We start from the raw sequence: 26,074 nt of genomic DNA on the forward strand, positions 1-26,074 counted from the left end.
GAGTGGATAGCGGCTTGCCGAATTAAAGCAATGCCTATAAAGTTGTCAGCAACAATTCCAGCTGACTGATGGACATCCAGTCAATGTGGCCCAGAATGCACATGATGTCGATATAGACAATGAGAGAGCACTGTTTGGTCTTTGTGGTGATCAGTTTGGACCAAAGCCCTTTTGTGTCTGAACTGGATGCTATCCAAGTGCTCCTTTGGAGGCCACATCACATACTTCCCATAACCCCATTCATGGCGACAAATATGTCCAAAGTTGCAGTTCAGAATGGCTTCTGATTTGCCAGATAGGCCCGTGCTATTGTCAAAGAAACTGCCTTGTAAGCAGAATGGGTACTGACCCACACTGTTGACCTCCGGAGAGAGAAACTGGGCTTCGGTAAAAACAACTCGCCCACTGTCACAGTACCACAGAGGTACCTTTTTTTTTCTTCCTCCTTTGAACCCAACAATATGCTCTTCCCTGATGCTCTCAATTAACCTCACTATGAATTTGTCTAAAAAGCATCTGTTACTTTCACTGAGTGCAGCAACGTATTACTCTATGGGTAGCATAAAAGTCTACAAACTCTCAGAGTTTCTTCAGTTTCTCCTAGTTGATTACAGTCTCCACCAACAGCTATCTGGGACATGCCGTACCACATCAGTCCCAGAGCTGCATTTCCACAAGCAGAGTGGCTCATCAGCAGCACCTGAAATAGCAGCAGAGGCCTGGGGAGGGACGGTGCGGGAGGGTGCCCAGCCCTACCATCTGCTTCAAATCTAGGGTTTGGGACTAGGGGAGTTGTCCATGCCTCTTCTGGAGGCTGGATACAAGACAGGATAAATACCATCAAAGGTAATTACGAAATGGCCGATCAGTTTTTAACGGAGCACAAGCTTTCAATTACAGTTGGAGTAGGATCACATGCCAGAAAGAGCTGAATATTTACAGTGCGTCTTCTTCTGACATCCTGATAATCCAACAAGGCTACTTCCATACTTAAGCGGGGCGATCATTCATGTTCTTGCTTCTTTGATAAATGTATACCATATGGCAAAAACTACGCAAAAAGTAGTAAAAGATGTGCCTACCACATTGTTCATTTCCACTGAGCATGACTCACTACACGGTGAGTTGGGTTTTATGTTGAGTCTTGTGGTAACCAGGGATCCGCTGTTTGATCTGGTTTACCTTGTAATGTCTGTAAACATTTTGTTAGGGGCTTTTCAAACAATAGGCCATACACTCATTTGCATCCCCGCCTGTGAAGAAAGCCCACTTGTTGTTCATACATTTGTGTGCCGGTACAACAGCAGATCTTGGCTTTGAATACTCGATGCAAACCACGTGACAATGCCATGTTTAGATTATATATTAAAGAGAAGAAAGGATCGTTGATATGAATGTGGGAGATTGGAGGTAGATAAGAGGAATATTAACTTAGACCCATGCCCATGACAACACCTGTCACACACCTGTGGCAATGAAGCTACCAGCACAATCCATGCTCACAGCGATCAAGATATTCCCACTGATGATGCTCATTCACTTTTGGTTGGATGTTTAAACCCAGATTTAAAATGCACAACTGTAAGCACTCTGACCCTCCTGGCCATCCACCTCTGGTCTGCTCTCTCCACCTTAAGCTCTCTCCGCCTTCTCACTCCACACCATTAACGAGGGGCAGATGGATGTGACCCAAAGGCCCGCAGGGTGACTGACTCTTCACCAGCACTGTTCCACTAGGCTGCCATGGAATGTTTTATCACCAACACATGGCATGCCAGGCCCTGGGCCAGATGGGGAGACACTAGAGGGACGAACACAGATGGAGGTAAGATGATGGCTTTTAGGTAGACTATATGTACTGTAAAAGTTGTAAAAGGCAAAGTGATGAGACGGAGCAGAATCATTCAGAGCACACAACACAGCTTCTCTTGGAAGTTGAAAATGAGTAATGCAAATAATAATGAGGTAGGATTTTACACACAGTGCGATGTCAACAAGTGGCTGTATTCTATATCCTTGGGTTACATGTCTATTGTTTTGGCCCTAAGGCTTTCTTAAACTGTAAACCAGTAGGTTCAAGAACAATATTTGTAGGAAAACCCATAAGTAGTCCTTTAATCAGTTCAATATTCTAGCCTTTGTTTTGTCATGGATTAGTACTACATTATTGTCGCTTAGTGACAAACAAATGGAGGTGTAGACCGAGTACAATGGTACTGTAGTTAAAAAGACAACAAACAGCTCTCAATAGTTATTAACATTAACAATAACTGTTATGATTCAACACTCAAAAGCAATACTGAGTCAAAACCCTCAGCCAATGGCTTGTAAGCTCACAGTATTTACAGTAACTCACCAGCAGTAGTGTCGGCTAGGTTACGCCCTCTGATCACGTGACCATATCATGCTTGTTGTAGCATCCTCAAGAGTCTCCCAGATGGGTGAAGTTTCTACATTTGCCATCCTAACTCATAAGGGCTAGTAAGTCATGACCCAGAGAGTCACACACAAAGCACTGGCTTAAACTACCGGAATCACATGGTATCCTTGTGTCAGAGGGACCAGTAAGAAATTCGTCATGTGACTGGTATGTCAGACATTGTTGGACTCCATTACCCCACTCTGCCTTACATCTGGCCATGTCTGCTGGAGTGTGTCACTGATTCCTGAGTGGTTCTTATCTGAGATTACATCACTACTGAGTTTAAATTACGGATATCCAAGTCTCCTGTTTACCAGTGTGTCATATCCGCTCTGTCCGTGATAAAACATATAAAGTATTCAAATGGTGACAAATTCTTGGTTTGGTTGAAATAAAGCTGTCATGGACACAGTTGTGACTTCAGGAAGGGCAATATATGTCTGAAGAAAATACAGACTTGCCAGCAAGGCTGAACAGATTCTCTACGATCACACAAAGCACAGCCAAACTACAAACAGCATATTGCCAGCTTTACTAAAGCATTTTATCTCAAAATATTAGAGAACTGGCAGCGTGGACCCCATTACAACATCTGACTGACATGTTAGCAGCTTCCAAAACCACAGCGACAGTTCCAATGGAAGTACTGTAGGCTACTGTGATCCAGAGAATGACTGTTAAATCAGAGTGGAAAAGAGCCAGATCCATAATCCGCTGCTTCTTTCAAACACTGTGAGCTGAACCAATGTCCTTTGGGATATTTTGTGATCCAATAGGAATATGGTGCTACTCATATGAAGTGACTTACAAGAGGTACGCTTTACAGCAGCTTATCTGCACTGGCAGCTTAGTTTGTTGGTCACTACTGAGAAGAAGACTATATGCTGCCATTAGGTCCCGTAAATTATGATTTACTCTGACAAGCACACACACACACACACACACACACACACACACACACACACACACACACACACACACACACACACACACACACACACACACACACACACACACACACACACACACACACACACACACACACACACACACACACACACACACCCTACTTCTTTCAACAATTGCAACACACACACAGGAAATGCAGTAGTGGCTGTGATTTAAGTTCTTGTGTTTTCCCTTGGGCCCAGGAGCATTGTGGGCGGCAGACCCAAAGAGCTAAGGTTCCTTCCTGCGCTCTGGTTTTTATAGTCTGATTCAGAAACAGCTCAGCCATGGAAGCTAACTGCACTTACTGTTCAAACACAATACAATCCAGCAGTCATAAAACAGATGTTAGATTAGAAGATTCTAACTGAGCAAAAATAAATACTTAAATCTATGTCAGTTCCATTCAACAAGTTAATATTTAAACGTGTAATTTCAATAAGTGAAATGTAATAATCTTTGCCAATTAGATTTAGCTCTGCCAAATGGCATACGAGCCAAAAAGCCACGATTGCTAAGGCAACGCCCCCACAGACGAGAGGCCTGCAGCGAGCAGGAGGGAGATCAATCACTGCTGACATTATGGTGGCCTGTGAGGACCATCGTTTTGATCCAAATAAAATAAGAGACTGAGGAGTTGAATGCTGGGAGAAGTAAGCACACTTTAGAGACAGGGCTGTTTGTTCAGCTGCTGGTTAACATCTCGACATTCTGTTTGATCTGGACACCAGTCTGATGTGTGTTTGGTCCGTCAGATGGACCGGCCTAGATTTGTGTGACTGGATGTGTGCTTTTGTGTGTCTGTTTGAGTATGTGTCGGTTTGCTTCTGTGTGTATACTTTCTCCACAACATAGCTAAACACTTAGTTGCCATGCTCTAGCCTCCTCATAGCTCCAAAGCTCAGTGAGAGACAAAGAAATAGACATGGAAATTTGCTCTTGGGACACTACACCATTTCTTTCAATAAAGAGAAACTGAGGGGAAAAACAAGTTCCCTGGGCTAATGAGCTTGCAGTTAGAAAGCTAACAGGACAAAACATTCACACAGTTTATCCAATAAACATATTTATATCATAGACTCCTGTCTTATAACTGTCTGTGAGTAAGAATGTGATACAGAGTATCCCAAACAACAAGGGCCAGAATGATTGGCTCTGTTTTTACGCTTCATGCTGAAGACGATAAGAATGTCGTCGAGTAATGCTCAGGACGGGAAGCAGTTACATCTGTGTGGCTCAACATCAGAGAAAAGAGAATCTGTGAGAAATACATTGATCTCTTTCAGTCTCTTAGCCAGACCTCACCCACTTTTTCTCATTCATCTCTAGACCATACCCAGCTGCTCTGCCCTAAAGGGCCCCATGTGGGTGCTTGTGTGTCAAAGAAAAGAAAAAGAGACGTAAATAATCTTTATGCTGAAAACCAGTCCAGGCAAAGGACCTTTGCCTGTTTTAATTTAAAGGCCAGTCTGTAGACTGCAGTTTAGAAAACTACACTGGACGAACAGCATCTATACCTCAGATGTACTGACTTTTTCTATTTTTCAAAATGAAAAATGACACCTCACCTTGTATCTTGCCTGTCTTTGTCCTTTTGTTTGGGGGTATTAGTGATGGGAGAGATAAAGGAGTTAAAGCTCATATGTCAAGGCAGTCTCTCATTCTCAACAAAGCTAACCTCAGGCAAAAGACTTGGCTGGGCAGGCCTACAGCTCTTACAGTTGGGATGTTTGTTTGGGGTAACAATACTATGAAAATTCTGCGGTCGCACAGCTGAAGAGATAAATGCCTTTTAAAAAGGGTGTCACACAAGAAACATCTGGAACAGAGGCGCACAAGCCATCATCTATAGGAATATTTACTTCCCCTCACTGTAAGCAAATGGAAAACGAAGCATGCTGGTAGAGACTTGAATAATACAATCTCTGAAAGATGAACCTAAAGAATGGCAGAGCAGTTATGTGGCCTGCGGTGATAAGCGTTTGAAGGAGGGGTTGTTTCTAAGAGACTGTGGATACATTCCCTCCACATGGGCCCCAAGGAGGCGGGCAGGAGAGAGAGCATAAAAATGAACAGTCACACAATGTGGTTCCTCGCCCACACACCATACGCTCTCAACACACGCACACACAACAGGTAGAAGGGGGGAGTGTGTGCACCTGTGTGGGGATTCAGTACATTACATTGGCAGGTATGCAGACCAGGCAGCTGAGACATTTTCAGTGGGGGAATCAATTTGACAGCTCCGTCACCAAAAAGCTCCCCGCCCTCAGTTCCCAACTTTCTCATGTATCTCCTGACCTCTGGTCTCAACCCGTCTCCCTCCACTGCACACTGGACAGTTTGGTCCGGTTTGTTAACGGCCTCTGGTGACATTTAAAGCTGCCCTCCAATTTTGCCGCTTATTCCTGTTTGTTAGTGTATCTGTAAGTCAGTCTGTTTGTTGGTGTCTCTGTTACATTGAATTTACCTCCATTAAATTCAAACAAGAAGATGAGATGAGTTAGAGGTGTAAAAAAAATGCATAGTGCAGCAACCATCGATTATCTTTATCCATTTGTTGTGCTTTTTGATTAAGCGATTACTCCATAACATGTCAGGAAATACAAAAAAATTTATTTTAAAACCACCCAATAGTCCAGTCCCCCAACATATTTAGTTTATATTCATACAAAGAAGATAGGTAAAGAGAAAAGCAGCCTATCCTCACATTTAAAAAGCTGAAAGTGGTGAATGTGCTTGAAAAATGACTTAAATAATAAATCAATAATTAGTTTTAATTAAATTAGAATAATAATTATGCAAATAAAATAAATGAATGTTTGTATTCTCACTGTCAGTCTGTTTGCCTATCTGCCTCTCTTGTCCATACACCTGTTTGTCTCTATCCAGACCATCTACATAGTTGCCTATGTCCTATGCCATCTGTCTGTCTGTCTTTCTGTCCAGCTGTCTATTCACCAATGTGTTTGTTCATCTGCCTTCCTTCACAGTACACCTTTATTTTAAATGCCTGTTCCTTTTGTCTGTCTTCCCACACAGCAGCGTGGAGACACCAGAGCTGGGCAGGGACACTAGGATCCATGGCTTGGAGCCAGCTGGAGCCGCTGCCAGCTTGGGTTGACAACGTGTTCCCACAGCCGGGACACTGTGGCACCGCTGGGCCACAGGAAAGTATAGGGGAGCAAGAGGAGATGGCTGTACACACCTACAGCTGAGGTGTCACTAACAAAGCCGGACCACCCAGCCAACAGACAACCAAAAAAGAAGACAAATGCACCTTGTAACTCAATCAAGGAATTACATCATAACCAACTTTCGGTTGCTTTGTCAGGCTTTCCATTTTGTTGCCATACACTGCACAACAATACAGACGTGGCGATGTTTGTCTGAGCCTGCAGCATATAATTCTAATTTTGCTGAAAGCAACGTACAAAAAAACTAAATGATGAAGGAAGTCATGCAACAGACTAAGAAGCTGCAGTATTATTGCAGAGTGCTTGCAGACATCCAGGTTATAACAGCCCACTTGCTCAGGAGCTTAAAAAAAACTAGTCCCAGTCTCATAGAGGTCTCCGTTAAAGCCTCCCAGTCCCCCTTATTACACACTCCATCTCCATAAACACATACCTCGATGTGTCCCTTCAGACTCTTCAGGAAAGTTGAGGTCCTTAATGCAATCTTGGTAGACGACTCTCTTAAGCTGAATTCTACATATTACCACAGCAGAAGAAGGGGAAACACACCTGGAGGATATTTTTCATTCTCCTTCTCATGCTCAAATGTTTCATCTTTCAGCTTAATGAAAACAAATACTACCAAAAAGATTGGCCTGTGATTAGCGTAATGCATTTTTTAATGACTCCAAGAAAAGATCAGTAGACAAGGGGGGCTGTGAACTTCAAAAATATGTTAATGCAGGAGTAGGTTCAAGCAAATATTCGGCTTTAAGAACCCAAACAAAAACACAAACACACAAACACAAGAGAGCAATAAAGTTATAATCCAGCTCCAATTGGTTGAGCTTCACAGACTGCATTATTACTGTGTAAGACTGGGGTCATCTGGATGAAAACTGTATTTCCAAATGGTTTCAGGCTAGTGCTGAGTCATCTTAGGCCTGTCACGATAACTACTTTTGTTGGACTGCAATGAACGACATCAGTGTCATTTCAAGACCATTTTATGCCACTGATTAGTCGAATAATGCAAGTACACCCTTTCAAAGGGGTAGAGAAAAATAGAGAACTGTTAATTCTTTCAAATATTCAGACAATGCTGCAAAAACATGCTGCGTGTACCACTCAAAACAAAGTGCAGCTCAGGCACAGATGGTAACATAACTAGTTTTTTTAAATCCAAATAAAGAATCTGACCTGAACTTCATGGCAATCCATTCAATAGTTGAGGCATTTCACAAATGTCAATGTCATGGTTGCGCTAGGGAAATGTCAAGGGATTACCTTTGTCATAAGGATACAGTGTCCTGGAACCACAAACGTCTGCACCAGATTTTGTACCAATTCAATCCGTAGAGGCTGGGGTATTTCCTTGGATAAGTGAAACCTTTGATCTGTTGATGACGCTACATTAAAAGTCTGGATAAGTCATTAGGACTCACCCTCTGGGCACCACAGATATCTGTACCAAATTTTGTGGCAATCCAATGGATATATGTTGTCTAGACCAAAGTGGGGGGCCGACTCTGCCATCCCTAGAGCTACGCAGCTAGCCCGGATAATAAAAAAAAAACCATACCTGAATTCATACTCCACACTGCAACTTTACATCCACTGCTTTATATGATACACGCAGCACAACTTGACAATTCCTTAACATATGAAACATATTTCTTCCCAAAGGTCAGTGCACAGCAGTCAATGTATAGTGAATGAAAAGTAAAATTACTGTCAAATGTGGTTATTTTCCTACAGTATGGAGGGGAAAGATAAGTCTCCACTGATGTGCTGTTTGATTCCCCCTAATTTCTTTCTGTGGTTGGGTAAATGATTGATGGCACCTTCAAGAGAGCAAACGGCCAGAGAAGGCAAGAGCGACGGCCAACCTCAAACTTGCACAGCACAGTACATTAGGGCCAACATGGGAGGGGTGCACCCCACATGGGAAGCATCAGCCATTCCTTCATGATTTGTACTGCATCTACTAAACACCAAAGAAAAATATCATCCTCCACTCATGTGTTACTGACCGACCTCCGCTTCGCCCTTCCACCTCACCCCGCCACAAAAAACAGCCCCTCTCAGGATGTGTGGTTTCAGGGCCTTTGATAGGGTTAAGCCAGCAGCGCTGCTGGAGGGACAGAGGAGGAACAACCTTACTATTCAAGACCAGGCCCGTAATTCCAGAGGCAAGGACATGTGCTGCAACCCCGCTGGGGAGGAAGAAGGAGCAACAGAAACACAGAGGAAGCAGAAATGGTACAGGGCTGGTTATTAGTTGAAAAAGTGGTGGAGGGCTCTAGTAAATTCCTAGTGAAAAGGAACTGAGCTTCAAAGTTTGCTGTAGAGGCGGCAGGCTGAATATTTTTTTTGACACAAAAAACTTTACAGAAACACTGACCCTAAGGTGACCATAATTATTTTAAAATAAACTGACTAAAATAAACTACAGTTGGACAGGACACAGAAACATACATTTCAAACTTATTTCACTTTATACAGATAGTAAGGGTCTGTACACCAACAATAACAACAATGCAAATAGACTGTTACATCATTTAGTGAGGTTTTCAATGGACAGAAAGTTTCATTGGTGGGAAGGAGTTCAATAGAAAGTTATAAGAACTGCATGTCGATGTTCACTCCACCACAAACAATGGAGTCTTTTCTCAATTGTGCACAAACGCTTCCATCTGTTTCTCTATTTTAGCTAATCAGTGAATCTGAGGATTGCTTTAGTAGACTTTCTATCCCTCTTTTTCCTCATCTTACTTATCTCCCACTTCACAAGTTTGTGGAAAAAATGTCCCTAAATTCAATTTAATCCATACATTTTCTAAATAAAACACAAAGATGGGTCCCATGAAGAAGGCTTTCAAAACTTATAATCAGCTCCAGTCTCTGATTCAGACCTCAATGCTCCAAGTTTAAAGACACAAAACTACTTTCAAGGTAAAAAAGATAGATAAGACTTATCTGCAAAGGAGCAGCTGGCTGAGGGTTTGTACTGTCATGCACACTCTATGTACACAGCACGCACAGACACACATGCCCATTCAGCCTTCTCTAAAAATACTTCTACAACCCACACTGTGTCTACACACAGGCAGTATTGATTACTAGAGTAATGTCTTTAAATTAGACCTAGTAGAGCACAGCATCCTGGTGTGGAAGCCTTGTGAGTGTTAATAGGATGCATTAATATTTGTTTAGTGATGTGCTCCGTCTGTGTGCCATTTGTAAGTCTTCTCTCTGTATACTCCCATTTGTCATCTTTTGAATCTTCATACGTAAATAAATGATGGGACATTTGACCAAAACAGACAACGAAGGGGCATTTATCATCCTATTTTAAATGTTTCTGGGGTGTGGATGGGTTGAAAACACTGTACAAAAAACAGAAACTTCCTCCAAACTCCTGAGGAAAAACAGTTCATCTTTTCCCACCTGGTGCTCAGAGTTGTGACAGCTGAAATAATCCACTCGTGGAGACATCTTCAGCCTCATGTAAACATATTCACTTTGGGGAATGTGGAGTCTGATCTCTGGCAGGAAGGGTAGAGTGATATAAAAGCTGTCTTGCAACTTTACTAAAAATATATTCATGAAACTCAGTGTTTGCGATGTCTGAGTGTTGCAATTATAACGAAGCAAACTGCCACAGATCAGTATTTGTATAGTGAGAACATTAATAGATGTGTCAAAAAGTACTTAACATAATTAAATCCCAAAGTTAGTCTGTCTGCCTGCTGAATAAAACACCTCAGTCAGCTTCAGAACAATCAACGCCCTGTTTGCTAGATGTTGCCAAATGCTATAACACCTGCTGAATATAACAAAGAATGCAGGCCATAAGAAACAAGCTCAACTCACCGAAGTTCTAAACTTGAAAAACTATTTCTACATTGGTTCCCAGTTACATGGCTATCTCTGTGCAGTGGATGACTTAACCTCAGTGGGACATGGGGATCAGAGTCAATGCAGATCACACACCTGACGTATTTGGACAGCTGCTGTCCCATGAGGAGGATGGGAGAGCTGGAGCCAAAGTCATTAAAGCCAACTGAGTCACATGGCGTCTGCCTCCTAACCGTCTCTGTTTAGATATCTGACTCACTTGTGGGTATGCTTATAATGACGCTATCATTACATTTTTTATTGTTGCCATGCAATAAATAAGTCTGTTATAAGAAGTAATTTAATGCTGCAGACCATCTTCACATGTCGGCAGGTAATATTTAGATTTTCAGAACACCTGAGTGTCAGGACCTGACCAACTGCTCCATTCAAACTAAACCAGGTCTAATCACAAACTAAAGAGACTCACGTATGACCTCGATATGTAATGACCTGGTCCATTGACACCTCAACTCAGTCTGAATGTCAGAAGAAGAGTATCAACATGACTTTGGCCTTCCGTCTGGCTGGTCACAGGCGGGGGATTGAGGGCACGGGGGTCGAGGCTATAAGAGGGGCAGGTTGGGGGTTACAGTGATGAGGTGCATGGATGAGTGAGCTAAAGCTGGGATTGAAGATTGAGGGTAAAGAATTAAAGTTATGGGGGGGGGCTTTGAATAAGAGCGGGGGTTTTGGTCTGGAAGAAGAATCCTTTCACATACACAAGAGGAAAGGACTCCCCTGGCAGTGAATCCAGCCAAATCGGATTAATTGATCTGAATAATGATATTACGGTCAAATGCATACATAACAGGGGTTGACAAGAAAATGAGCAGATATTTTGTTTAATTTAAAGGCACTATAATTAGCCAGGTTGGTGTTGACATTAAGTGAAAACAGAAAATTAATCAAATTTTATACGAGAGCTGATTTCCACCAACACTGACATTTGTGGAGGGTCGTTTCCTATTGCCACAGGAAAATGGCACTAAAATTTGCCAAGAGCCAAACTTCAAAGCAAAAGCATAATCTAAAATCAAAGAGATATAATTATGCTGATATGATACACTCCAGAGTTTGAACCACATATGCACGCATGCATTTTTAATGGCCGTTTAAGGGGCGGTGAATGAATCATCAGAACCCAAGAAAGAGGGACCATCTTAAAGCCTACAATCATCATCTTCATATCATTATCATGCAAGTTTTCAAACGTTCCAAGAATCGAACAAAATATTAAGTAGAACCCCATGTTTTTCGAGCTGCACTAACCAAACTGACAGCTCAAAGCAAACTTTAAAAGAGAGAGGGAATTTAATGCTGTGCTGGAGGATTTGATTTTTTTTTCTTTGCTAGCAGTCTGATGCAACAACATCTGTAAGGCCAAAGCCACACTGCGAGGGCATAATAATGAGGCTGCCTTCATCGAGACAGCTCACTGCAGAGCACTTGAGTTTGGTGGTCTAAACTGAGGCATGGATAAATATTTGCCCCACATTCCTCTTCTCAAAGCTTAAGATCAACCATAGAGATCCTCACCTGACAAAGGACTCTTAAGCGGGGGAGCAGAAACGGGCAGGATAATTACATGCTTATGTCAGACTGAGGACTACACACTGAAGAGCAGAGCAAATTTCTCATAAGAAACTCTCAGTTGTTTAAATATAATCCCCTTTATTGAATGACTAACATTTTCGACGCCAGGTGCATCTTCATCAGAGTCAAACTGAACAGAGACTCACATTCTCTTAAGTAACATCCCTTAATTAGAGACTCATTCATCACAGGCTGGAAAAAAGGAGAGGGGACAAAGAACTACATTAAGTTCAATTTTATAAAATATCAGAATAGAGAAAAGGAAAACGTCTAATAGAGACATTTTATAAGTAGGAAAGACCATAAAAGGTAGTGAAGTGTGCAGCGTATAGCAAAAGAACACCATCTATAATATCAGTTTATAAAAAAAGGGCACATGTAGGGGCTGACATCCACCACTAGGTTAAGGGGGGGCAGGGGGGTGAAGCACCAATGTGCCTAACTACAGCTTTATCAAGCTGCTAGCATGGTAGTAGACTATGTGACTTTTGTCTGAGACACAGGAAAAACTTGCCAATGGTGGCTAACATTGAATGAATGAACAATGCTGATATTCACCCATGTTTTGGTAGGCTATAAGTTGAGCTTTGCTTTCCTTTTGTTTCTATGTTAAGGCATTTTTTTCTAAAAACTGCTTTGCAATTTTCCAGGCCTGAGTAAATGACAAACAGTCTGACATCATAAGGGTTTTTCTGCTGCTTTTTTGCTTTATGTCCATTACTTTCACTATGATTTGTGTATTTTTAGGTTTTTTCTTTTTGCCGAGCATTGCTGAAAAAGACCTAGCTATAGTTCAAATCACATCCTAATCTTTCCCATCACTCAAGTTTCAGACCGAGCGCCCTAACCCTGTCCCACACTGCAGCCTGAGGCCCAATCAGCCCCCTTGTCACAGTCTCAGTCACAGCCAGAAGAGATTGATTTCGCACAAAGCATCTGCAGTGAAAACCAAGCCGTGGAGAATGAGGAAGTCCCCAATGACACCCCCCAACAGCCCCCTGACTCACAGGGCACCAGAGGCCAGGACAGGCTAACATGATCAGCTCCAACACACAGAGAGAAGATGAGGGAATAACGAAGCTTCACAAAGACCTAATTTCAAGATAATTATAGTGGTATCCAATATGGAGGAAGTGACAGAGAGTTAGGTGCCATTGTCTCCTTTGACCTACCCTCAGGGAGGCTTTAACTGCCAATCCTCTCCCACTTTTCTAAGTACCAGTGGCTGACTCTGAGAGCAGGCTCTCGGTCTGGCTCTCAGGCACCAAAGATGACATGTCTGACACTGAAAATTTTGTCAGAATATCTCATTAAAAGCCTTTGTCATCTTCCCTGCTTGAACACAAACTTGACAAGACTGGACAGGTGAAACCCGATGCCAGTTTTGCCTGCGGCGAGTAACGCCACACAGATCCATCCAAAGTTTGCGGATTACCGCGAGATCTGAGCCAAGCAAGGCCAGAGAATGTGGTCGACCTTAGGGCAGCTGCTCAGAGTGCGAGAGCGGGGGACAAAGAGAGAGAGAGAAGAAAAGAACAGACAGATCAGCTTTCACTGCTCTTTGTTTCTCTACACTATAGCGAGCAAGACTGGAGCTTTCTCTTTTCTGTCTCCAACAGAACCGGGAGATAGAGGCCACCCCTTCGTGAGTGTGTATGTGTGTGTGTGTGTGTGTGTGAGAGAGAGAGACCACTGTCCAGTCATGCATGTGCCACACACCCAGCCAGGTTGTCATGCATCACACCCCTGTGACACGCCATTAACCAGGACAAATCACATGACCCCAGGGGAGATGGTAGCTTCCTCCACAGTGCCTGATTAGAAGTAAGATATATGAGGCCACAGTGTCAGTGACCATGCTGGGCAGCTGACTGAGCAAGTACGTGCAGACACACACAAGCACACACACAAACTATGCTGACATTTTGGAATTGTTCTAAACAATCTTATTCCCCCTGCTATAATGGCGCTTCAGCAATTTCTGTCATCCTGCTCCAAGAGCAGATCACAATCTATAATTAAGGAGCAGATACAAAAAGTGTCCTCTATACCATTTTCTTCATGACCATTTGTGTCAGATTTACTTAGGGTTATGAGAAAAGGGGCAGACCAGGACAGTATCATGCTCGTTCTATTTCCAGACCAAAAACTAAATTTGCTTTGCAGCTCATGCTATTACTATTAAACTATAGTAAAATGGGCTGTCAGTCATCTGCAGGGACTTGTTGCAGAAAGCAATGTGCTCCACTTCATCCTAACACCCCCCAAAAAAAAAAACTCACCAGAAAAATAAATGACACAACAAAGATTTCCAAGAACCGAGTCGCAGCTATTTGCAGTTCTACCAAACTCTGTTCCTTTACAGGATTTCCTCTTACAGACATAATTAAAACAATAAGTAGATGGAAATGTGGTAGAAATAGCTTTAAATGACTTTGTTATGCTAAAGATCAGTTTCTCACTCTATTGTGGAAAAACACTAACGACCACCACAGGAACTTTTCCAGTCGCCCAGGGATCATTAGAAACTCAGGACCTTTACTTTGTTCCTTCCGAGCAGAGTAACTAAATACTAAATTCAGTTTTGGGTGACACTGGTATCAATACTAGGACAGACTTGACTAATGATTATTGACATTAAACACAAAGTTATGTTGTCAGCTTTCTGGCTAGTCTAAAGAGATAAAGAGAGAGAGAAAGCTTGTGAGCAAGATGAGAGCATGCAAGAATGTAAGACAGGGAGCACTGATCTAGAGAGCTAGAGATTGAACAAAGAAACAGAATTTGCCAATTTCTTATGTTCATTAGATTCAACCAAACATCGGAGTTGTGCCATGTAAATACAAAGAACACAATCATCAGTGTTTTCAGACTAACGTTGCTGGTTCTTATGTAGTAGGGCTGGGTATCATTTAAAAGTGTTCCATACTGGTTCATGAAAGATATTATACTTCCCATCCCTATTCTTAAGATGTGGTGGAAACACAAACAGAAATGCCCAAATTCAGTGTCTTGTTTAGTTCCTGAGCTTTGTTCCTGCATCTCTGTATTTTCTGGAACAATGTACAAAAAAAAAGAAATAATAATCCAGGAACAGGTTTGCCAGTTACCAGGTACTTTGCAGTTAAGTTGCACATAAGAGTATACACAGCCATAACATGACCACTGACAGGTGAAGTGAATAACACTTATTATCTCGTTATCATGGCACCTGTCAGTGGGTGGGATATATTAGGCAGCAAGTGAACATTTTGTCCTCAAAGTTGATGTGTTAGAAGCAGGAAAAATGGGCAGCGTGAGGATTAACAAGGGCCAAATTGTGATGGCTAGACGACTGGGTCAGAGCATCTCCAGAACTGCAGGTGTTCCCGGTCTGCAGTGGCCAGTACCTATTAAAAGTGGTCCGAGGAAGGAAGGGCGGTGAACCGGAGACAGGGTCACAGGTGGGCCGAGGCTCACTGATGCACTTGAAGGCTGGTCCGTGTTGTCCGATCCAACAGACGAGCTACTGCAACTCAAACTGCTGAAAAAGTTAATGCTGGTTCTGATAGAAAGGTTTTACACAGTGAGTCACAGATTGTTGCATATGGGGCTGCATATCATTATGACCACCAGGGAGCCCAGGTGGTCATAATGATATGCAGCCCCATATGCAACAAACTGTGATTGATCGGTGTAAATCCATACAACTATCTAAATGAACAGAGGTGGTGGAGCTGTGTCCAGAGGACTCAGGTCAAGGAGCAGAGGTCAGTTCTCCTGGACTAAGAGGCGCCAGCAGGGGGTCAGTGAGAGGACCGAAACAAAGAGCAGGACAGAACTAACTGTCATATCAGTAGCCCTTTTATCAACTTTTAGCATGAATTAATCTGCTGCGTGTGCATAAATTTAAGTTTGCTAGAAATAGTTGATGACTCAGTTGGATTTCTTTCTTTCATCTGACTGTAAACCAGACAAGAGGAAGATTTAAAGAACCATCAGCTATTTCAACTATTGCATAATAACCACATGACACAAGGTCTCATGACCATACAATAATGTGTTATGGAAACAGCTGACCAACCTTGCGTAGCAGCTAGGAGAGTTTTCAATGCTTCAAAAAGATAAAAAGGACTATAAATACAGAAACTCACCTTTAGTTTATTTTACTATTGAACATTAGCTGTTAGCCATGAAGTGACCCTCTGAAGCTTAGAAAATTAGTGAGTCTGAAGGGACATGACACAGCCAAAGGAGGACTCTCCATGTGTGACCACGGGCAATGAGCAGTGGAGAAACATGGCTGACAGATCTTTATCCGTAAATGGCTCACTTTTTTTCTTTTTATTTCCAAGCACCCCACATATCCGTGGCTGGAACCACAGCTATGGCTCCAGTTTCCATCTCGGGGGAAGGGTGGAGGAGAGTTCAGGCCAGAACACACAAGACCTGCCTCGGGCAGCTCAGACACCAGCCACGGCTGCACACTCAGCCCAGGCCTCCTCCTGCTGCAACCCACAATGAGCCTTTATTGTGAGGCTGATAAGCTAAGAGCCGAGACCATGGGAAACTCTTTGCATCGCAACTGCTCTCTACACAACTAAAAACAGAGAGCATTGAGGGAACCAAAGACAGAGGGAGAAGTGACCACATAAAACAATGTAGACATTTTGGGATGTCCGCAACACCGAGACTGCATTATGTTTTCAAATAAAAGACAGGGTTGCCTTCTTTGCTTTACGCTAATCAACCTTACAGACACAAAGGGAATGAAGCCTTTAGTTTTTTTTTTTTTTTATAACTATTTCCCCCACAAACTTCTCCTCATGGCAGCAGCCCAACATGGCAGCCGCAAGGGGTGGTCTCTGGCTATTGATTCGGAGGGCAGCCAGCCCGAAGCCTTCTTCCCTCAGGTCATGAGGTCGAGGCAGAAGAAAGGAAGGGGGGGGAGGGGAGGGACCAGGAGGAGTCGCGTGATCAGTAAATTAAACTTCTGTTCATGAGTGTTTAGGGTGGATGAGAAAGACCGTTTATGACAGAGGGTAAAGGGAGGAATTGAGAAGGATTGCATTTTGTCTCTCATTTATCAGACCAAAAAGAATTTCTGGGAGGGGTTTTTTGGGCATTGATTATTGAGAATTTGTGAATGTTTAAAAATTGAAAGGAACATGTTGGGGGTTACATGCTGCCTGGACATAAGGTTTGCCTGAGAAGACAATAATTTAATTATTTATACAGAAAATAACATTGATGGTTGGAAAATTAAATTTTAGGAGCATTCCACCGATGTGAACTTTTGTTGCAAAATTAACGTTACTTTAAAATCAAGCTATTAGATACTGCATAATATACTGTCTGCTTATATCGACATGCATTTACTACATACTAACTGTACTGTATTTTTTCTACAACACAGCAAGTCGCTGTATGTACTTTAGCTTGTCTTGTCAGGAGCAGGAAATATGACTAGCCATTTGATGAACACAGATGAGGATTGACTTGTCAGCACAGTAAAAGCAGCTTGGTTGTCATTCCTGCCAAACATTTTATTGTTTTGAATTGCCTTATTTCAGGAAAGCTGGGAAGCCCGCCAGCAGAAGGCAGCCGGAAGTAGAGAGATATATACGCACAAGTGAAGGCCGAGGATCAGATAAGGTGCTTTAGAGACTATACATCTTTCAGTGTTCTTATCACTTTGGGTTTTGGATTGTGTATGTCTCACTGCTCTAATGAAGTCAAAATATTGCACAGAAGCATGTCTCATTTTACACAAAAGGCGGGAACCAATGGAGTCACACTGTTCTGCTTATCTACAGGTGGCAGCAATGTGCTAACACGAGCAGTCATGTGGCAGCAAAGGCAGGGAAGAATATGACCGCTTGCTAGTAAACAATTCTGGATTAAAAATACTTCAAAAATAAACATTGCAAATGTTTCATGAGGAAGGAAATGTATTCAACACTTCTCAAACATGCTCTAAATTGGTGAGGAAAAAGGAAATGTAAACATAACTTTTGTTTGTTTACAAGAAAACTCAACAGGGAATCTTTAATATCCAGAGGGTTATGTGGTAGTCTGCAAGCTAACTAAAATAGAAATATAAAAACTTGTGGACAGGGCAATATGGCCTAATTTCCTATTTAATACTCCATTTACAATTTGAAATAAGGATTTTTTTCCTCATATGGGATGGGGAAATGATTCCATTGTCACCTGCTTTTTAGCAGTTTTTTTTCAGGTTGCCTGCTGTCTTGTGCAACTCAGTGTCACCAGTTCTCCCACTCAGCTGCGTGCCTTTGTTTGGATGCTGGCATAAATTAGTCGTGCTGCCGCTTTTAGTTGCCACAGACTTTAGACAAACTTTACAGCAACGGTGGCTTTCTTCAGGTTGGATGCTGCAGAACTCAAACACTTCCAGTCAAAAAAGGAAGCAGTGCCTTTTCTAGTTGTTAGCCTATGATGCCATGTTGATATTTTGTGTCTGTGAAAAGAAGTCTTACCCTACTGTGAACTCATGGGAGCAGTAGCGGTTTGGTACAGCAACTACCCAAGTTAAAGTGAAAACAGATTTTCAGAACATTGTCCTAAACCATAAATTTGAATTAATTAATAATCGCCCAGCTCCAGCTGCTGTGTCTGAAAAATATCGTCCAGAATTTTCCACCTCTTTCAGCCACGCAGCTATGTCTCTGTTTCTTCAAATCCAAAGCTCTGTATTCACTCGATGTCTTGAACATGAACAAAATCATAATTTAGGCAGAAACCAGATTATGCTGTACACATGCCAATGGCAATTCAAAGGACTGATAAGTAAGCCAGTTGTTAATTTCGTTAAGCTTATTTCAATTATAAACATAATGTTAGTTGGATAACCTGACTAAAGTGTTGTCATGTCTGTTGCAATAATCAGAGACTTGCCTTATTTGGGTCATAATCAAATTGGTGGAGTGGCTGTAGAAGCAGCGTGTCATCCACTTATGACACTGCTCTCCGAGGACATCAGTAGTTTATCAGATGACTTAATGACTCACTAGTTAAATCACATAGAAATTAAAGCTTTTTGCAAAGCATGACCGCTTGTTGAGAGTTCAAGGAAAAAAGAATTCACCTATCCATAAGTACCAAAGTAGATGTAACCAGGAGCAGTTGCATAGAGCTGATGTAACATCTACAACAAATTGAGGCTTTGCCAGTGGGAGTGGATGGATGACTTGGGACCCTATAATGCTTAGCTTCAGTTCCCAGAAGGTTGATGACACGGGGGTACCTGAGCCAAGCAGCAGACCACAGCTTGTGAACAGATTGTCGTTGTCACTTAAAGCTCCGACACAGAAAAGAAGAACCTAAAGTGGCAGATGTCACATTGTTTGGGTGAACGCAGGAAATAAGAACCAAGAAGAGACTTCACTTAGTGCATGTTTGCGCTCGTCTTAAAAAGCTTTCGCCACCACTAAACACATTAAACGGCTTACATTCGGCAGATGAATCGGCTGAACACACACAAACGCAGATTAAAACAAGTCCACCAAGGCAGAGCTTATGACCTCCGTCTTCACTTATTCCTGCACTGACCTCGAACCACTTCTTCCCATCCCCCAATCTCCTTCCCCCTAATCCAACCCTACTGGGTGGCAGACAGCAGCATGGCCTGATGGTCAAACTGTGTCTGTCTGCCTTCCTGTCTATCCATCTGCCTGGCCTCAGCAGTGGTTCAAAGGAATTAAAGTTGTCTAGAAAGTTGCCAAAATCTCTCAAAATCCCCCTTCAACTCTCCCTTTTGTTTCACCTTTCCCCCTCAGTTTTAATTCCTCTGTTACACTTTTTCTAAGCATGGTCCAATTCCATTAACACCCTGTACCTCCTATTAGCTAATGCATCACAGCTACACATTGAACCTCATCCAGCTCATTACCAGGCACTCCAGTCCCACACAGGGATTCTTCTCTATGCACCAACACCACCAATTGGAGGAGGGGGGGGGGGTTGACTTTATCCTTGTTAGTTACAACACCAGGCTTCTTCTTCTGTCTTCATTTGCAACAGTGCCACTTGAATTACAACTTTTTTGTTTGGTTTAGGGATGCGGGCAGCGGATAGGGGTTGGTTTGGTTTTTGTTTAAGGGGGTTAAGGGGTCGGGGGCGCTGCACTAATGTCTGGGTGGCCTTTATGACTACAATGAAAAGCACAGCAGGGAAAGTGAAGCCTTGCTTGTGGTCAGCAGAGTTTATTAAAACTGCAAAATGGGTGAGTTGCCACAGATGGTGCTGTCAATAACCATTCACCCAACCATGCAAACGCACACTCGTGCACAAACACACGCCAATGCCACACCCAGTGCCATACCACTGGGTGGAGACACACAACAGACACACACAGTTATAGAAGGGGTGGGGGGGGTAAACAGATGGTAAGTGTGTGGATAGATGTGTGATGTTGTGCTCCAGGGGGCGATTCCGTTAGTCTTTCAACCTCAAACCTCCGTCACCTCTGAGAAGCTGTTAAGATGAAGCACCACAGATCGACCAGTATCCCCTGTGGAGTATTAGCTGCTATAACTTAACTGCTGTGGGAAGTCTAAAATAGTTTGTTGCAGTGAAGAAAACGGCGAGGGAAAGTTATGTTAAAGTTGCCATTAATCCTCAGGTATCCTATTTTCTCCAACAGATTTTTGGATGACTTTATATGCAGGAAGAGGCACTTCATCACGTAGCTCCGGCATGGTGTTAATGGGAAACAATTTGACCGTCGTAAGAGGTCAGGTTATAGTGACAGCTGGCTTCAGATCCACTCACGCTCGCAAACTCACAATCGACAATATTTACTAATCAAGAGGGCAAAGGTGACACAAGGACATAGGAGACTGACAGCTGTTCAAATTTTAATAATCATTCTAATCTCCAAGGGTATCTATTCATAAAGATGGTATTGTCCCCTAAGCGAATAATATTGTAAAGCATCATCTATTACAATCAACCATTAGTTCATCAATCTTTTAGTCAATGGAAATAGTAATTTACAACAAGTTACTCATCAAGTTAAAAAAAACTACTCCCAGCATCTCAAATATGCTGATTTATTTGAAACTATTTGAAATGTAATACCTTAACAAGAAATTTGAGGACACCAATATTGGAATGAGGGTACTTGTGATGTGATGGGCATTTGTATTTTTATGTTATTGATAATTAATATGATATTATCAATGGGTTCATTTAACAATAGTCAGTAGAATAAATACATCTGATGTGAAATGGTTACTGGTTGTTGTATTCTGTTTGTATTTACAAAATACTGACTGTAATGTTGCCATGACTAAAAGAATCAAGGACATATTTTGGATTCCACTTTCTGCGAAAGCACTCTACAAGTGACTGTTTGTGTTCAACAACCTGAAGAGACGATTTGCTTAAGTACTCTAAAGCATTCCCAGTGTTTTATAATCTAGTATAGTTTTTTCCCCCGGCAAGATGAGTCTGAAGAACCTTTCTAAATAAAGAGAACTCTCCACATCATCACACGCTGCAGTCTGGTGACACACTAGATTTATTTCACTAAAAACCATGAAACCCCATTTCAAGCAAAATTACAGTTTTGACATTGCATGATCCAGATGCCACATATGTGTGACATCTGGATTAATGAACAGCACATACATGCTCATCCTCCACAGCCATGCAATTGGACAAGATCAACTCCCACTATTACTAATGTAAATAAACTTTAATGACTTTTAACCACAAGACAAATCCTATTAATTTGAAAGATAATCAAGACCATACCACCTCAGAGGAGTTTCCTGCCTTTAATCCCCCTGCATACAAACATGGGCAGACCTCTCTCTTTGAGTATGCAGAGGGGCAGGGCTCTGATTTCAAACAGCAGTGAAGGCAGGTCAAAGGGGGCAGCTTTTATAATGATCTGGGAGAGGACCCCTGACAGAGGCTCAAGGGGTCCTGCCATCGAAGTCACGGCCCCCAGGCTACAAGCAGCAAGCCACACAGTCTGACACACAGTCATTGTTGCTATGCACTGATCCACAGAAACAGACCCACAGAGAATGCCAATGTACCCACAGCCTTTCCTTAGCCTGCTTAAAACGACTTAAATCGACTGCAACTGATGTGCACTATAAAGCGCAAACAAATTCCACTGTCTCAACCCAATCTTCTTAATGTTTTTGTTTTTCCAAAACAGGCTTAGTCGTGATGTAGATGCCGATTTTAGAAATTAGCAAAACTTAAATCCCTGTGCTACAGAGCTTTAATAATAAAAAGCTAATTTCCTTGAATGACATTCATTTTCATTTCATCTGTGGGAGGCTAAAAAAAGGCTGTTCGAGGGTACTTAAGAAGTGAATGTCAGCTGAATGACAAGTCGGGCCTGAGAACAGTCGTGTCAGCCATCGTAGGGAGGCTTTCAGACAGACAGTCACCATAGAAAACTACATTAAATACCTCACATCTACTGACTTGAATAACAATGCCACTCAGCACACTGTTGAAAAATATTGAAAATTTCCGGATATAAAATCGATTCTCAGAAAACAAAGGGAACTGTCGGGGTAATTTTGCATGACTGCTTGATAACTAGATGACGACTGACAACCACAGCGCACGTGATTTGTCAAAATCGGGACAGAGGACTTCAGGCTGCGGATCAATGTGGTTACGTAAGATGAGGCAAAACTGGCCGCCAGATATCTGTTGAAATATTGTGAGAATTAAAACAATATTTTAACTGTGTGAGAGAGGATGCAGACCAAAAGATCAAACATCGGCTCCGGCTGTTTTCTGAGCTGCTTGTTGTTCTACTTCTTGAGTAATCAATGTCTGTTCACCAGAAACTGCCTCTGGCTATCACAGCTACACTGCAGATGTGATCCCACTCATTATCACTGCAAACTCTTAACTCATAAAATGCTTTACAGTTGCAAAATCAGGAGCTGCTCTAAAACAGAATACTTAATGTTGACTGCATACATTTTCTTCCACTACTAACTACATCCTAACTAGCCTGGCAGCTATAATTCCAAAACAAACAGAGGGCTGCATTTGCAGGAGTCATCTGACCTACTAAAGGCTCTCATTGTTATGCCTGAAAACGTATAGCTTTTGTAGAGATGGTACAGTACGTCTGGATATGCTGGGCGTGAAAATATGTTGCATAATGCCTCTCATGTCATAATGGTAAATTACAGTGCGTGGAGTTTGTATACCAACAGAAAGTGGCATCCTATTTGTTCAAATACATCTGAATGATAATAAGATATAGTCTCTCAAGCTGAATACCTGCAGGCTATTTGCAATGCAAAAATAAGAGGCACAGTACTTTATGTAAATAGCTAGGCACTACCTTTGACATGTAGGATATTTTATATCCTGACAGGAATATTTACAATGCACGACAAGCCCCGCTGCATTACCCTCAGAATTGAATTCTGCTTCTTCAACAAAACAATGCACCATAACGTCGATTTATCGAGGCACCGGTGGTCCTGTCTAGCAACAGCTACTCTCAGCAGCATCAGGTTGTTGTTATTGCCCCACCGGGTTCTGCATGACAACTCCAAGGCTTCGTCATCTCTTGTTCAGCATCCCCAATGACAGTGCATCATCCTCTATAATATGCTTAGTCATCCTCCTAGGGACAAGAAAGGGTTCTGAGCATTCCTTGCAAATAAAAGCTTGTGCCCAACCTCATGCAATGTTGTAATTCCTCAAGCAGCACTGGTCCTTTCTCTACCCCCGCCCCCCCACCACCAAACCCCTGACCCTTGCTAACCTCCCCCCTTTCTGAGGACGTGAATAGGTGGTATTTTAGCACGCTAAGGGCACTGAAGAACAGCGCTGTTTGGCTTGGGGCCAAATCCCCATGGTTACCCTGAAGCAGCAACTGCCTCTTTCCTGTGCTGGTCTGTCTGGGAATAAACTACCTCTGCTCTGCATGCAAGGGGGGGCTTGAAGGAGACATAGGAGACAAGATAAGTTAGGGTGGCATCATTTTGGTGTCTTGCAAACCTCTAAATCACTGACCTAAATCAGGGCAAAAAACAGTTTTGTGCTTTAAAGTGAGTGTGTGGGCTTGTGACATTAAGCAGGGAAACAGAGAGGGTACAGAATAGTACAAAAATGACACAAGTACAAGTCACCAGCTCTTCTGTAGTGCCCCTGAGCATTACAGTGACCTGTAATACAGGTGTGTTGCCTGGACTTGTGCTCCTCCTGTCTTCAGTTGTCATATCATGCTGTAATGCTGTGGGAACAATGTGGTAACTACTAAGTCTCATAATAACTCTGCATGGTGAGAAAAGCTCAGTCACTCGCCCTGATAGTAACAGGTTGTTGAAGACGTCAACATAATGAAATGCAACAGACTGAGAAGTAAACAGTTAAATGAGTTACAGCAGATTAAGGTTGATATAAACAACCTGAACTGATTCCTTTAAAATATATAAAAAGGTGGGGGTCTCTTTTCTGTGGCCAGTGGTGAATCTGCTGAGCACTCTCATTTGGCTTTCACATGCAAAAACTACAAAACAAAAGACTTAAGGGCCCCTCCAGAACTCAGTTGCAAATCTTTTTTTTTTATTTTGCTAATTAAGTTCATCTCCGACAATGCTGACATAAATACCATTAAATTGCACTAGGCCTCTAAGTGATTTAACATAAATCCAAGTTTGATTTTCTGATTTCAACACGTCCTTGTTTGCCCTGCAGTAAACCCCAACAGCAGGCCATATTTCACCAACTTTTTGGGGGTTTGTTTTTAATTTAACACACACACATCCGTAGCTACTGTGACTCATACGCAGGTAGTGATGTGAACTAACGTTAGCCTGCTCTCAATTAGTCTCCCAGCGGCTCCAACAAGCACATTTCCGACGGAAACATTCCCCCCTTTCTCTTACCTTTCACTTGACTCTCGTAGTCCGCGATGATTTCTTTATCCTTTTTGAACCTCGGCGTGGACATTTTCTCTCTTCTCGCGTCCGCGGCTTGTTGTAAACTTCTTGTTTAAAACAAAACCAAAAAAAAAAAACAGTTTGTCAACAAGCGGGATCCTAAAGCAGCCGACGCATCCCATACAGGGCGAGAAAAACGACCGCGAGAGAGTGAGGAAGGAGCGCGAGATAAGAAAAACAAATTTACACTTTTAAAAAAAAAAAAAAAAAAAAAAGGTTTTAACTCTGCAACACGCTCGACTTGAAGCAAGGAGGAACGCGTTTTAGTTGTTCATGGTTCCTCTTCCCTCTGGATAAGCGGTGGATATACGGCAGAGCCTATGCGCAATCCTGCTCCAACCAATGAATCCACTCGAGCAGTCCGCGCGGCGCAACAGCGCTGCTGCCACCACAGAAGAAGAAGGAGAGAGAAAAAAAAAAAACAATCATGCAACTTTCAGGGTCTCCTCGCGGCTCTCCGTAAAGTACTGGCAACAACCCGTCCGCCTGCACCGTGAGAGACTGTGTGTGTTTCTTTTCTTTTTTTTTTTTTTTTATGGTAGTGGTTTCCAGTTTTGGGACCCGCACACACACTCAGTCACACACACACACACTCACACACACACACCTCCCCTCTCTGCTCGCTCTTCTCCCCCTCGACGGCTTCTCCCTCCCTACAACTCCCAGCAGGCTCAGAGGCAGACAGGGTAGGCCGACTGCAGCACACAGCAGCTGGAGCCAGGCAGGGAGAGGAGAGGAAGGAGAGGGAGGGATCAGCACACACACACACACACACACACACACAACACACACACACACACACACACACACACACATACTGCTAGTGGACACCAGTAGACACTCCCAAATCTGAAGGCTTTTTTTTTTTTTTTTTTTTTGTTCATAGTAGTCAGCTGTTGGGAGAGAATATAGCATCAAGTGTGTGTCTGCAGTGTAGGCGGAATAGTTATCTAGATTTAAAGTGTTTTAATTTCATAAACAACTCGCTTAAATGTGGCATTTCAACAGAATTCATACTTTCTCCTTTACTTAATAAAAACAGAGATGGCATTGATAGGATGTCTTTTTCAAATAAACGGACATCCAGTGTT

The 26,074-nt window shown here is 42.5% G+C and overlaps 1 protein-coding gene across 5 annotated transcripts in view; it reads right to left on the reverse strand.

The window, feature by feature from the left end:
* Positions 1-25,678, reverse strand: part of srgap1a (SLIT-ROBO Rho GTPase activating protein 1a) — an 81,785-nt gene extending 56,107 nt beyond the window's left edge. For 2 of the 5 annotated variants that reach the window (XM_051382807.1, XM_051382805.1), the window contains exon 1: positions 24,930-25,673. In XM_051382807.1, coding sequence (XP_051238767.1) covers positions 24,930-24,993 — 64 coding nt within the window. In that variant the 5' untranslated portion in view covers positions 24,994-25,673. Of the gene's footprint in view, positions 1-24,929 lie in introns of all 5 variants that reach the window. The other 3 variants (XM_051382809.1, XM_051382808.1, XM_051382810.1) reach the window with 2 other exon arrangements.
* Positions 25,679-26,074: the final 396 nt, after the last annotated feature.

The sequence above is a fragment of the Dicentrarchus labrax genome, unplaced genomic scaffold (genome assembly GCF_905237075.1).
Source record: "Dicentrarchus labrax unplaced genomic scaffold, dlabrax2021, whole genome shotgun sequence".
Classification (NCBI taxonomy): Eukaryota; Metazoa; Chordata; class Actinopteri; family Moronidae; genus Dicentrarchus; species Dicentrarchus labrax.